We start from the raw sequence: 14,681 nt of genomic DNA, 5'->3' as shown, positions 1-14,681 counted from the left end.
ATTTAATTATACTAGAAATTAAAGTAATTAAAGAATATTAATTAATTATTTTTGTACCGACACTAAAATTGTTATTTACTCAAAATTGGACAAGAAGGTTTTAGTATAATAAATAAACTATAAGGGGGCAATTTGTATATTAAACCAAATATTAGGAGGTAAATAGTATAAAAACAAATCTAGTTAATGGTTGTTTAACAAAAATTCTGAATGAAGAATTTTTAGTATAAAAATACAAAATAGAAGAATTAAAAAAAATAATTTTTTAAATATTAGAGAGTAACTAGTATAATATAGAAAAATACAAGAAGCAAATTATAATCGCTCCTTAAATTTTTAGAAGTAATTCTAATTATGTTGAGGCTTTTTACCTTTTTAACTAATAATGATAATGTTGATTATTTTTACTAAAGTGAAAAAAGAATTATTATTTTACAATATTTATTTACTAAAAGCATAATCAATATTTTTCACGTAAACAAATATAAGTTAAAAAGAATTGATGTATTCCTTTTAGCAACTTAAAATTAATTGAGTTTCGTGTCATTACATTATAAAATCAATAAAATTTTGACTCTTAGCAACTATAGAGTACGGATTCAAACACAAAAGATAACTATTTTTTAAGATTTTATAAATTTAGCACAAATATTTTAAAATCATATTTTGACTATATTATGACTTTATCAATGTTGCGTCAGATTTAAAAGTATAAAATATTAATCATATAGAGCGAATATGAGTCCGTATTTGCAGCTAATATATGTACTCGAAACCAATATGTTTAATAAATATTATATTAATATACTAATCTATTAAATATTTTTTATATTATAATTTTTATAATAATAACTTGCACATATAATATGACTCACAAGCAATACTAATTCTATTGGAAATTTTGATGGTCGTGAGCTCAGTGTAATGGTATTGAACCGCTTAAACATTACTAAAGAAATGTAATGAACACATAATGATACAATTATTCCTTAAACAATCAGTTATAAATTTGTAGAGGAGCATCTTCAAGATGATTGGTTGATTAAGATAATAGGTTTAGGTGTAACTGAGAATAATTTGCTTATTTCTAAAGTACATACCTAAAGTGATGTATAATCAGACTCTTTTACATACTGAATAATAAAATTTAATAAATAATATTATTATTTACTAAATGATATATGTCACGCAGCTAACATTTAGGTATATTATACTCACAAAGAATATGCCTTTTAGTTTAATAAAGACAATAATTATTTTTTTACAAGTGATTAGGGTTATAATTATTAATTAGTACTGGTTATGGCAATCCGTTTAATCATGATTATTAACAATTGAGGCATCACGTTCCAGATAACAAAGTCGCTCCTGCTCCTGCTCCTATCAATTGTTTAACCTAACACAAATTGAAAATTTGAAAAATAATAATATTATAAATTTATTTATTTCAATTTTTATCATATGACGTGATATATAATATTTTTATTAAATGTTGTTTAATATTTTGAGATCAAATGAAGGCTTTATAAAAATATTATATATTATATCGGATGCCCACAAATTATAATAAATAAAAATAAATTATAAAATATTAGTAAGCAACTCATATCTTGTTTTTGCAGTTAAAGAATTGTGGTTTAAAAAAATAAAAAAAAGAATTGAGACAAGTGGATGGATGACTAGGCATATATTGTTAATTCATCATGTTGGTATATATTAGTAAGCTTTAGTAGTTTATTAGTAATAACTTGGAATATATTTGTTGGACTTCAGGTTTAAACCGCATTAATTTAAAAAATAATTTAGTATGTTTCACATTTATTTTAAAAAGTATATTCTGTTTAATAAAGAATATCTTCACTAACTCTTTTCTTGAGTTGAATGCCTTTTTTATTTTACCTTTATTTTACTTAATTCAAGAAATATTAATGTTTTAATCTTTTACATAAAATAATTATTTTTAAAATATATAGAAAAAAATCAAACAATAATAGATATCAATTAATAAAATGTATAAAAAGTTGTAATGTATTAATTATAATAAAGATAAAGAGTGAATTTGGCTCTCCAAATATAAAGAGTCAAATCCACTCTCTAATTTATATTTAAAATATAGAAAGTGTGTTGGAGTTTTATTTTGTTGAATAGCTTTTTATAATAAAGAGTTTATCTTAGGGTTAAATACTATTTACTTTGTGATATGATCTAATATATGAGTCGGTTCTTGTATTTTTTTATTACATTAAAATTCTATTTAGTTTTAATAAAACTAGCTACTACTCATTTCCGTGTTAATCCAATAATTAAAGTGGTAATTTAATATTACAATTTAATCATTGAACTTACTATCAAGTACTAAATTCATCCAAAATTAATTTTATTATTAAATTATAGTAAAATCTTATTTTTAGTACAAGTTAGTTTTAGTGTCTAGTTTAAATAATAAATTTGATATTCTTTTCTTGCTCTAATTTTTTTATTTTTAAAACAATTTAATTTAAACAAATTTAAACATTTTAAAACTACTTATATTTGTAATAATATTATTAAATTACTATATAATTTAATTTGAATTATTAATGTAAAATAAATATTTATAGTTAAAAAATATCACTTTATTGTTATTTTTTCATATATTGTAGTTAAACTATATAAAATATAAAAATTAAATTAAATTATCATATATTAATCTAGTGAAATAATTTAGAGATCAAGTTGACCAATTCACTATCAATGAAGAAGATCATGATAATTTTGTATGTTAAAATAGAACTTTTTATCAACCATTTAAATGAGATTAATACAAATAAAGTTTTTATTTTTTAATATAATTTAATTTTAGTGTCTAATAAAATAATAACTTTAACTATTTATTTTATTTAAACATTTAAAATTAAACTACATAGTAATTTAATAATATTAAAATAAAGATAAGTATTATTAATATGTCTAAATTTTTTAGAATTAAATTATACTAAAAAATAAAAGATATAAACAAGTAGAATAATATTAAATTTATTACTTTTATCAGATACTAAATTTAACTTGTATTAAAAGTAAGATTTAACTTTAACTTGATAATACAATTAATTTTGGACGAGTTTAATACTTAATATTAAGTTCAATAACTAAATTATTGTCTTAAATTATTAGTTTAGTCCTTAAATTAACATAGAAAGAGGTAGTAATTAATTTTATTAAAACTAAAAGATGTTTTAATATAATAAAAAAATATAAGAACTGAGTCGTATATTATATCAAACTTGAGGGAGCAAATAGTATTTAATCCTTTATCTCATATAAAAAATCCCTTAGAGATGTTTTTAGGATTGAAAATTTATATGATACACTATATCACTGATAAAAAGTTTAAGGTATTGTTTGTAAGGGTGACCAAAATTTTCAAAGAAACGAATCAAATTAATAATTTAGTTTGCTTTAGCTTTAATTTAGAAAGCTCATTTAATGGAACTTTGGTTATTCATTATAGATTTTAAATATATATTTATGTCACTGAATTTTTATTATTTAATCAGTTTAATATTCTAATTTTTAATTTAATATAATAGATAATTGAATTTATTTTTTTGTAATATTTTAACACTTTTGACATGTGTTTTCATTCAAAACGTCCACATGTATCGCACAAAAGTGTTTAAATATTACCAAAAAATAAAGCTCAACTACATATTAGGTTAAATTGAAGGTTAAAGGTATTTAGATATTAAAAAAAGTAAAAATTAGATATTTATTAGAATAAATCAAAAATTAAAATATTAAATTGACTAATTTATATAAGTTCAGAAGCATAAATATATGTTTACTCTAGATTTTATATATTTCGATTATTTTTGTTTATCTTCTTATTTAGTTTAATTTGATTTATACACAACTATATAAATGTCATTTTTTACCCAATTTAAGATATATTTAGGATTATTACTGGGTATTGAAAAAGAGATTTAGAACTTTTCTAATATAACATATTAATTTCTAAAATTTTTTATAAACTGTTTTTCTCAATTCAATTCATACGTAAAGAATTTTTATTTTTAAATTTAATTTGGTCTGAATTAGGTTTTCAACTAAATAGATGGAAAGGTGGGGTTTAATTGTTGTTATTGTGAGTGTATAAGTATAGCCTTAAAACAAAAAATTGTTGTCTGTGCTTAAAAAAGTATTTCCTGAGCAACTTCTGTTCAAAACATTGTTGATATGGTGGCTGGTATAGGTCTAAAATCCCTCCTCCTTTAGGGCCACATCATGTAAAATAAATAAATTCTTTGCAATCAAACAAATCAAACGGCTAGATAGTGCCTTATTACCAACCTAGTCAATTTGCCCACTTTGCACCTTGCATTCCCTTTCAATTTTCTAACCCATTTCCCACTCTTTACTTTTTATTTTTGTTTTACATTAATAAAAAGGAAATTCTTGTTTCTTTTTATTAAAGAAAAAAAGACAATAAACCAAAACATCTATCAATAAAACATTATAATTTAACACTTATATAACAAGAAGGATAAAACAAGAATGATTACTAGGTTGATGAGGCAAGGATAGACATAATTGAATAGATTAAGAAATAATTAATCATAATCACAACCGCCCAAGGCTAGGGAGAGGTCACAGTCATATACTTCCTCTATTTTCCTAGTACCTATGGGCAACTATATGATCACCCATTTTATAAATGTAGGTAAATTTCTATGAATCCAAACTATATAATACAATGCACTTTAGTGAACAATTGAATTTCTAATGAATATATTCATGTAGCATGTGTTACATGAACCAAAATTGTAGTCTATATCTAACATTTGAAAAATGTGAAGTTAATTATGTCAACTAATCTAAGACTTTAAAAGAAACCCACAAACGTTAATTAGGAAAACTGTAGTATGGACTAGTTTAGAAGTCAATAATAGTTAATTTGCATCTATAAACAAGAGTACATGTTTAATTGATATGGAAGGATGCTATTGGAAATCGGTGTAATTTTTTTTTTTACTAATTATATAAATTTTTTTAATTTTAATAAGTTTTTTTCTCAGTACGAATCAATTGTTTATCATAGAAAAATATCAATTTTATAATTGTTTAATTTTTTTTCTTAATTCCTTAGATCATTTAGCATCCCAGTCCGTATTCCAAAGGAATGCTTGGCCAGTTAGCCGAAGTTTGAAAGCAAAAGTTGGAAAATCAGAGTTTCATCATATGTCAACTTTGTTGCTTGGATTATGGCACATGGAGATGCCTGAAAATGGAGGAAGAAAAGCTCACTCAGCTAACCTTATTATTATTATGGTTCTGATCACTGCAAGTGGGCATTACCCTCTTACTTTCGGCCTTGCTTTCACTCTTGATTTTGATTCTCACCCTCTTTCACGAGCGGGCATCTCTCACTTTTCTCTTTTTCCATTTTCAACCATATTTCATTACCTTATCTTTTTAAGCTTAAATTTATATTTCTCTATTGCCAATAGAAATTGGAATGGCTGCCATTTTTTATTTATTATAAGAATTGGAATAGGCATGGATTTTTTCGTCCGTTACTGTTACTCAGAGTTCATTACTCCTATGGTAAAAATTATAATTTATGGGAAATAATATAAAATGAGTAGCTTTTTTCTGTAAATTTAAGATTTCTCTTCCATCTTGGAGCAAACATTCTTGCTACTTAAATTAAAATTTAAATGTTAAAAATAAAATATGTATTTTATGATTCATTATATTTAAAAAAAAAGTAATTTTATTAGATTATTTATCCTAAAAACTGGATAAACTATTATTACTTAAATAATATTACATAAATTGAATTTATATATTCCTAATGCACCAACAATTTTATACGGTAATATCACAATTTAAGAAAAATTGCCCATAATCATACTAACCAAGTGGTAGATTTTATAGGTGGCTTATACAAATTTTGTAGGGAGCTCGTACAAATTCCAGAGGTAGCACCTATCGATCTTTCACATATATAATACTTAGTTTTGCATAATACTTAATTCTATATTTAGACCCAACAACTAGAAACAGAATTAAGCCTATTCATATAATTCAAAAGTCAATCTCTGAATGTTAGTAATAACTCATTTAGAATCTTATAAGTGCATAAAATCCCTCGGGTGGGATGAAGTGTTACACTAAGAGAAAAGAAAATGTAAATTCTAAACCTTGAACATTCCCGAACATCATATGATAGTATTAAATCTCTACATATTGATTTGCACTTTGGATCATCATGTTATGGGCTATGAAAATTTTAATTTCGTGAATATGAATGTACTTATCATAAACTATTCTTTTGTGATTAATTATTAATAATAACTCAAATGATTAAAACCTAACATTATTTTAGGATACAACCGAATGGTAAAAAGTAGAGTAAATATATTGTAATCCAACATAAAAAATTCAAATTTTAGTTTTCTATAGAAAAAAATTATAAAATTTAACCTTGGGACATAAAAAAATTTAAACCCATATAATCATTTTTTTTAGTTCTTGCTATTCTTTATCAAGAAATTAAAATATTATTTGTTTCCATAGCTTTTAAAATGCTTTTCATTGCATAAAATTAATGGAAAAATGGGACCATTTTATATTTGCACTATAAAGATTGTGTTTGGTGTAGTTGCTTGACATTTATAGTTCTAATACTAGACTACTCACAATCATGAAAACAAAGAATATTTAAAGGAAAGATTAATTGGAAAAGTTTGACATTCTTTTCATTATTCTGCTTATCACTGTGAAAGCCACTTTTGCACTATAAAACAATTCACAACAACTAGCAAAACACTGCCTAGACTAATCCATTATAACATGCAACTTCTAGCTTTATTTGAATCAGTGGAGACTATTATATATGTTAAATACTTGAAAAAAAAATTAAATTTAAGTTCTCTTTTTTCTATTAAATCAATTATTAATAAATACAAAAAAATTTACTATATATTTGCTATATTAGCCTCTAATAAAAAATAAAAAATTAAAAACGAAAAAGATAAGGATAAAATAGAGGTCCCTGCGAAGAACTAAAAAATGCCGAATAATTTAATACCCACTTACTTAAAAATCAAGGTGGGTCCTTTTAATTCTTTTTTTCTTCTTTTCTGTTGGTGGGCAATATTTTGAACATTGTTTAATGCGTTTCTCTGGATGCTCACCAAAGTTGAAAGCCCTGCAGAATTGGACAATAATAATATTAGTAGCAAGTTGCCTTATTAACACAAAGCTTTCTACATGTATAATATTTTAAAATAGGTTTCTTAAATTTTATAAATAATTTTTTTTGATAATAATATTTATAATTTTTAAGAAATTAATATTATAAAAGTCAATGCTAAACGACCCCACATGAAATCAACAGTTAAAGTTTTTCCATATTTTTCTCTTTTCCCCTCTTTTTCTTTCCTATTCAACTTAAAGCTATACCTGAAAAAAGCAGCAAATTGTCTGAATCATCATCAAGTGAGCGTCTATGTCAAATGTGCCTTACATTGTATTTAATTTTTTTAATTTCAAAAATTATATTTAAGTTAAAACATAAACTGAAAAATACTAAAGATTACATCTTTATTTATTTCAATTTTTTATATTTAACATAGCCTATAATATTTTTAATATTAATTAAGTATTTTCTAAAAATATTATATGTCACATTAAATAAGTAAGAGTCGAAATAAATTAAAATATATTATATATTATTTATGTACTTATTAATTAAACGAGTCTTATTTCTTTTATGATGGATTAAATAAATTCTGTGAACTTATATCATTAAGATATTTAAATATTACAGATTCTAAAATCTTTGTGCCAAAATACTATTTTAAAAAATCTTTATTCTTTTTTTAGAAGCGAAAAATAAGACCAACTGTACAAAAGGAAAGTAACAAAAATAAAATACTTCAAAGTGGTTCCATAAAATGGGTGGTTGAGATATTTTATAAAATTTATAGATTTAGCTTAAATATATTATTTAATAAGTAAAAAAATGATATAAATTTATAAAGTTTTATTTTTTTATTTTTAGAATTTTAAACTTTCATTTTAAAAAGGAGAAAGTTTAAAATCTATCATTATAAAAGAAATGATGAATTATTATAATACTTTTTTATTCTAATATTGTTTTTAATAAATTTATTTTATCTTAAAATTATTTTTAATTTTAAGTAAAAATTAATTATTTTATATTTAAACCAAATGCTAATATTTTTAAAAATTCATATATTTTGATTAAATTCATAAGATTTTGAATTTCAAAATCCCTTACTAAAATAGAATTTATTATTTCTTTCAGAGTTCTTTCTTATGTGTAAGTGTATTATCTTTGAAAGCTTTTAGTTTTAAGTTAAAAGCACCTAAGAGTACCCCTTAAAGCACTCCAAATCTTTTCCGATCATTCTTTCTATTTTATTCTCTAATTTTTATTATACTATTGATAGTTCAACTGTTTATCTAACTTTGTCTTGAAAACTATTCATATTCCAACAATATTCTTGACTTTATTTTCTTTTTAAATTTTTATTAATACAATTTGGCCCATTTCACTTTTTTCTTATAAAATTATAATTTAATATTATGATAATAACTTATTTAAAACCCATTGCACACTCTTTATATCAGAACTCTCAAAAGTTTTAAAGGAAAAATATGTATTTCGATATTAAATTATTAAAAAAAATATTATTATTATATGTTCCTAATTTGATAAAAGGACAGATAAATAGCTATTAATATTAAATAATTAAAAATATCATAAAATTGAATTGCAAAATCAACGGCACAAATAAAATAAAGTCATACACCAGGAGTTCATTGGCATCTCAAATAAGTAATTAGGAGTTTTAGATGCATTAATTCTGTTATGGCTTTTTCAATACATACCTTTGTACCCTTTAAAAATTAATAACTAAAATTATATTATTCTTTTTGACTATGGATTATTACTCTCTTTGGATAAACCAATCATGCATCTAATTATATATAATTAACGTGAAAAATCATAGCTTTTTAGCTAAGAATACAAGGGATTAAAGTTAATTACGTTCATCCTTCTCTTTAATTATTCATTACTTTTCTTTTGTCAAATCACTCAAAAAATTCTTTAAAGTTGCGTAATCAACTTTTGTTGGAGGAAACATCAACGAAATTTGCTTTCCAGCATTTCCCATGTGCGGTCTTTTCATATTTTCTCGCATTCTATTATTAGTTTATTTTATAAATTAACTGCATAATAAAAATCATTAATATAATAAAAGAAAACTCCACTCAATATATCCAACTAACTTATTTTATTGAAATTTTAACTTTCCCTAGTGCCATATAAATTTATTAAATATAATAAAAATAATTTATGATCTCAAAAATTATATAAATTATTCTCAAATCTAATAATATATAAAAGAATGCTTATATAATCAATCTATAATTAATATATTTGCTGATTAAAAATTATTAAATATTAAAAATATTAGTCATTAGGTTTATAAATGATCAAAATTATAATATAAATGTATTCAAAGTAAATTACATGCATAAACTTATAATTAAAAAATTACTATACACAATAAGAAAATAATACACTAAATATTTAGTTTCGATCTAACAAGTCATTACTATGAAATATACATGCTCAACCATAACTTCATTGTAATTGAACTTTCTGTTAATAGAAAAAATAACTTTTATTTCACATGTTCTTTCTTTTAGAAGAACATGTGCAGGAAATGTCTTTTATACTTTATGACTCCTTAATTTTTTGTATTTAGTAACTTCTAAAATCCCAAATTTATTATTAGTAGTAAGCATTAAAATAATAAATATTAATACTATTTTTAGTTAAAATTTATTTATTATAAATAAATTCATATATTTTGTGTTTTAAATTAATTATAGGATTCACTTAACATGAAATTAATATTGTATTTAGAATAACTTTTGATGAAAAGAATTTATAGAGATAAAATATATTAAAAAATAAAAATTATATAAAATTATCAATGAAATATATTATTTATTAATATAAATTTCATTTAAAACTTTTATTATTTTGTTAGAATTCAAGCAAATTATGATAATTTTTATGAATTTAATGAATTAGAATTCTAAATGAAATTCAAATTTTAATAAAATAGAGTGTAAAGAAATAATATATTAATGTAGTTTCTTTTTAAATATTTACTATAATAATTAGTAATTACAATTTTTATATCCTATTATTTTATATAATAAAATTACTAATTATTCAATGAGAAAGGGAACTGATTTTTCAAACATTATTACTCAAAGAATTATTAATTTATTAAATAATTTGAGATTAGTTTTATTTGCAATTTAAAAAAGTTTTCTAATAGATTGGGCTCACTAGTAATTTTTTTGGTTAACATGTATGATATTGACAGAGTTTAGAAAAGGTTAGAGTGGATTTTCTTTTCTTGATAAAATGATATTATTTTTGTAGATAAAATAAATAATATCAAAAGATTCATATTAGTATTATTCAATTATAGTTAAAAGTATAAAACTGATAAAAAAATTAATTTAACTTTAAATTGAAATTCAACCCAATTATATGTAATCTTATTAAAACACCTGTATGTAAAAATTAATATATTGTTTCAATTATAGAGCTATTTAATTGCTAATTTTATTTATAAAATAAATAAAATCTTAAATTTAAATTTTTCATAAAGAACAGTTTTTCTTGAAAGGATTAGTTTTTCTTTTCTTTCTTGTTTTGGTCTATCTTAAATTATAATTTATTTATTTAATTAGTAATTTTAATAATATTTTTACTAATTAATATAAATATTATTATATATAGTTAATTTCTAATTTTATATTTTAAAATTATAATTTTATAGAGGTTAAATAAATAGAAAGTAATAGTATTAATAAAAAGTTTATTTTTTAATTTTATATACTGAAAGTGAATAATTTATTCCGGATATTACGAAAAACAAAATAAAAAAATTTATCCAGAACACAGTCATTGTCTCTTGCAAGTTACAATAAAAGCGGATTTCATCTTGCATTATAATTTAAGGGAAAAGAAAAATCAGAGGCTGACCTGTTCTACACGTGTCAATAACTTGAACCGCATACACAAGTAATGATTGGATATATAGCCACCGCGTCATCTATTTTGGAACGGTACACAGCCTACAGTTGTCATCTAATCAACGGTAGATATTTACTATAACAGAAATTAAGTAATCAATAATTAACTGATTGGATCAGAAACTTCACTATGCAATTCTCAGCCGTTGATCCTGCGTCGATGAACTCAAAAACAGAGATATTAACAAAAAGTGACTTCTTATAAATTGAAGTGAAGATGACAGGGTTCTGTCAGTTTGGTTTTTACCAGTAGAGAGATAAAGTTTAGATTTTCAGAGAGAGAAAATGGAGACAGAAGAAAGATCGTTCTTTTAATTTTTAATTTTGTTGAGTAATAATTCACCAATTGTTTGTTTTTTCTCTTTAGGGAAGTGAACTGGGTTCTGATTTGTGTTTTTTATTTTTTTTAAATTTGGCGAAAAGTTTCGGTCCTCAAGAACATCTCTCCTTTTCGGTTTTGTGATTTGCGGGCGAAGTTTTTGATCCTTTGAGATCAGTGGAAATTCTCGATTTTGTCACGAGTTCGTGGCTTGTTTCTTTAAAGGAAAATGGGGTTTTGAAAAGAAGTTCTAAAAGTTAAAGATTAAGCAAAATTTGGTGTTTCAAGTCTTGATTTGTGATTCTTTTGGTTGAGGTAATATAAATTTTTGGGGCTTTACTGGTTAAACATTAGTTTCGAAATGATGAAAGCTGTTTAGGCTTCTGGGTGTTTCACTTCCCTGGTGTTTGTGATACACAATTAAGTGCTAAAGTTTTGATTTTGAAAGAGCTTTCTGAAAGTTCCATTTCTATTGCTGTTTCTATTTTCATGGGTTTCTAATTATGGTAACTTTGCTGAACTGAAGAAACAGTAGACTGATTTTTGTTGATGACCCACTAATTGGATAGTGTTGTAGGGCTGATAATTTTTTTCTGAACAAATCTTAAAAGGGCCATTTTTTTGGTAGGTGGTTATTTTGCTTTAAAGCTCTTTTTGGAAGGGTTTGGCTTTTCTTAATTGCTTTAATTTGAGAGATTAATGGGTTTGATGGGTTAAAATTCATATCTTAATTCTTCCTTGAATATTGATAAATTCTTTTTTTGGTTCTATTAGTATTATATAGAAAAATGATCCCTGCATAGTCTAGTGGTTACTGCAAAAGGCAGGAGCTACTTTGCAAAATTCAATTCTTTTTGGGAAAAATGGCAGTTTCTTTGACCCGTTTTCCATGGTGGATATGGAATGGCAAAGAGAAAGACTCTGTTTCAAATGGGTCGTCTTTGAATTCATCTACTACTGACTGGAGTTCTGGATTGAGAGAACTTGATTCTGTTAAATTTACTACAAAAAATTTAGCCTCAGCAAGAAAAGTTAAGAGGAAATGGCATAGCCGAGAAGAGAGGAGAGTTGATAAACAATATGGAGATGCTGTTGTTGTGCCATCTGATGGTGGGATTTGCTTGTCAGGGTCAGAATCTGATGGCCCTGATTGGTCCATAGGATGGGTGGAGCCTCATGGACTTGAGTTTAGAAGTGATGATGAGACTGATGATGGTTTTGCTGTGCTGGTTCCTTGCTACAGGCCTGGTTGTAAGGAATTGGTGGAGAATTCAAATAACCAGCTTTTAAGTGCTATTAAGAATTTACCAAATGAGTTCTCTTCTGGTAAGATTTACTTTCGTTTTTATTTTTCCTTATGTTTCTTCTTATTGTTAGTTGTCATCTTTGTGATGTTTGATTTTATGGTTTGTTATGCTCTTTTGGTTGAATAGCTTATTGTTGAAACTGTTGAACCATGTAAGCTTTTGACTATTTATATAGGGTTGGATGGTTGATTTCGCGTTTCTTTCTCGTTCCCTAAACACATCTTCGGGACTTTTTTTGTTTTGTTCCAATTATGGTCTAAATACCTGCTTTTGTTATTGTTTATTTTGTTTGCAAATTGTATATTCCAATACGCTACACTAGAGCTGACATTGTCACTAATTAGATGAAATATGTTTTCTTAAAGACTTCTTAGATCTTATTTACAAGTCAGGTACCTAAATGAAGAACATATAGGTAAAGGTGTAAGATGCATTTCACTATTGTCAGAAACTGAATACCTTATACAAATGAAAGAATATTGTCAGGTAGAACATGTCAAGAAGAAGGGTCCGAGAATCCCATTAACAATATGCCTCAAAGTATGAATACCCTTCTGTCAAATATTATGATGATAATTTCAAGAGGATTAAGTTGATTAATAATATGATGATTTCACAAACTATTCGCGTGGCACATTCACAAGCTGTTGCATGTCTTCCATTCTAAAAGCATTCCCATGCCTATTCTGATATTTTATTCTGTAATAGTCTAAAGGCGAATGAGGTGGTCATTGTCACTGCTTATTATAGAAATGAAATTGAAGTCTGGCTACCTATTGAATACGGCTCAAGAGAGGTAGTAACTGCTTTGGGAAATTGATTGACAAGTTGTTTTATGATAACGGCGAACTGGATGGGTGGTAGGGAGGCCTCACATGGCCAACTGATTAATAATACTGTCGTACTATTCCTAAACGCAAGTTGTGTTGTGCTCTAGTCTTCGAAGATATTATTTGGACCATATTGGCTTATGGAGAAACAGTCTGTACTTCTGCTGATTCACTTTAGGTGCTTGTTATTTTTGCCTGAAATATTACCTTGTAAACTTGTTATTTCACTTTATTTTTGGTTGTGCATTAGTTTCAGAAGATGTATCTCATCAATCACTACTTTTAAGAGCCTGAATTCACCATTTATGCTGATTTCTTTTTTATCAAATATGCAGAGGGGAAGAATTATATGGAGTGGCTCTCTTCTCTCCAAAATTTCTGAAGCCTAACCGGGCTGGGCAGCTCGGCGGAACAGCAGCCATTGCGTCATGTGATATGTCTCAATTACCTACCCTGTTATAGTGTATCAAACTTAATTGAGGAATTATAGATAACATGAATTATGTCTTACCTGCATTAGCTTCTTGAGCTGAAATGCGAAGTACTAAACATCCGATCAAGTCGCGGGTAAAGCTGTTTAGTTCAGAAAAAAAGAACGGATGTGTTTAATTTAGAGATGACTTGACGGAAAGAAAAAAAAAAAAAGATGTCCCTCATTCAGTGGTTTGCTATTGATCTTTCTACAATTAGGTGCTGCTGATAAACTGGTTTCAAAAGGGAAAAATATGAGATGGGATGGGAATTCTTTTTTGTAAATACTGCTACTATTGTGAATATGTATGGTTTGAGCTTACAATTAGTGAAAATGATGCTCATCTTTCCCTAGCAAATCAATGGTCAAGTCTCATAATTGGTTATGTTTACACATGATTTTATGCACATTGGCCTATTCGTTTATTAATATGTTTTGACATTTCTTAGCTTCGGAAAATTCATAATTGAAACAAATTCAGTTCAGAGACATCAGCAAGCAATATAGTGTGATTCTTCGCTGTGGAGGGCTGGTACTGTAACTTATGGTGAGTGCTGTAGTAAGATGGGCAAATGCCAAAAGATGATTTCTTTTTCTGGAAATGAAATGCCAAAGGT

At 25.1% G+C, this 14,681-nt stretch overlaps 1 protein-coding gene across 2 annotated transcripts; it reads left to right on the top strand.

Moving 5' to 3' along the window:
- The first annotated feature begins 11,292 nt into the window (after positions 1–11,292).
- On the top strand, positions 11,293–14,422 carry LOC8272919. Of its 2 annotated transcripts, XR_007216696.1 has the most exons (3): positions 11,293–12,781; positions 13,471–13,770; positions 13,928–14,102. XR_007216696.1 is itself a non-coding variant. In XM_002534877.4 (2 exons), the coding sequence occupies exons 1-2, from the start codon at positions 12,319–12,321 to the stop codon at positions 13,972–13,974; spliced, it is 510 nt and encodes a 169-aa protein (XP_002534923.2). In that variant the 5' UTR covers positions 11,323–12,318; the 3' UTR covers positions 13,975–14,422. The 2 variants fall into 2 exon arrangements, 1 of the variants encoding a protein (XP_002534923.2); XM_002534877.4 differs by lacking the exon at positions 13,471–13,770 and having other exon boundaries at positions 11,323–12,781; positions 13,928–14,422.
- The last annotated feature ends 259 nt before the right edge of the window (positions 14,423–14,681 follow it).

This window comes from Ricinus communis, chromosome 7 (genome assembly GCF_019578655.1).
Source record: "Ricinus communis isolate WT05 ecotype wild-type chromosome 7, ASM1957865v1, whole genome shotgun sequence".
Classification (NCBI taxonomy): domain Eukaryota; kingdom Viridiplantae; phylum Streptophyta; class Magnoliopsida; order Malpighiales; family Euphorbiaceae; genus Ricinus; species Ricinus communis.
This window is presented reverse-complemented; position numbering and strand designations above follow the sequence as displayed.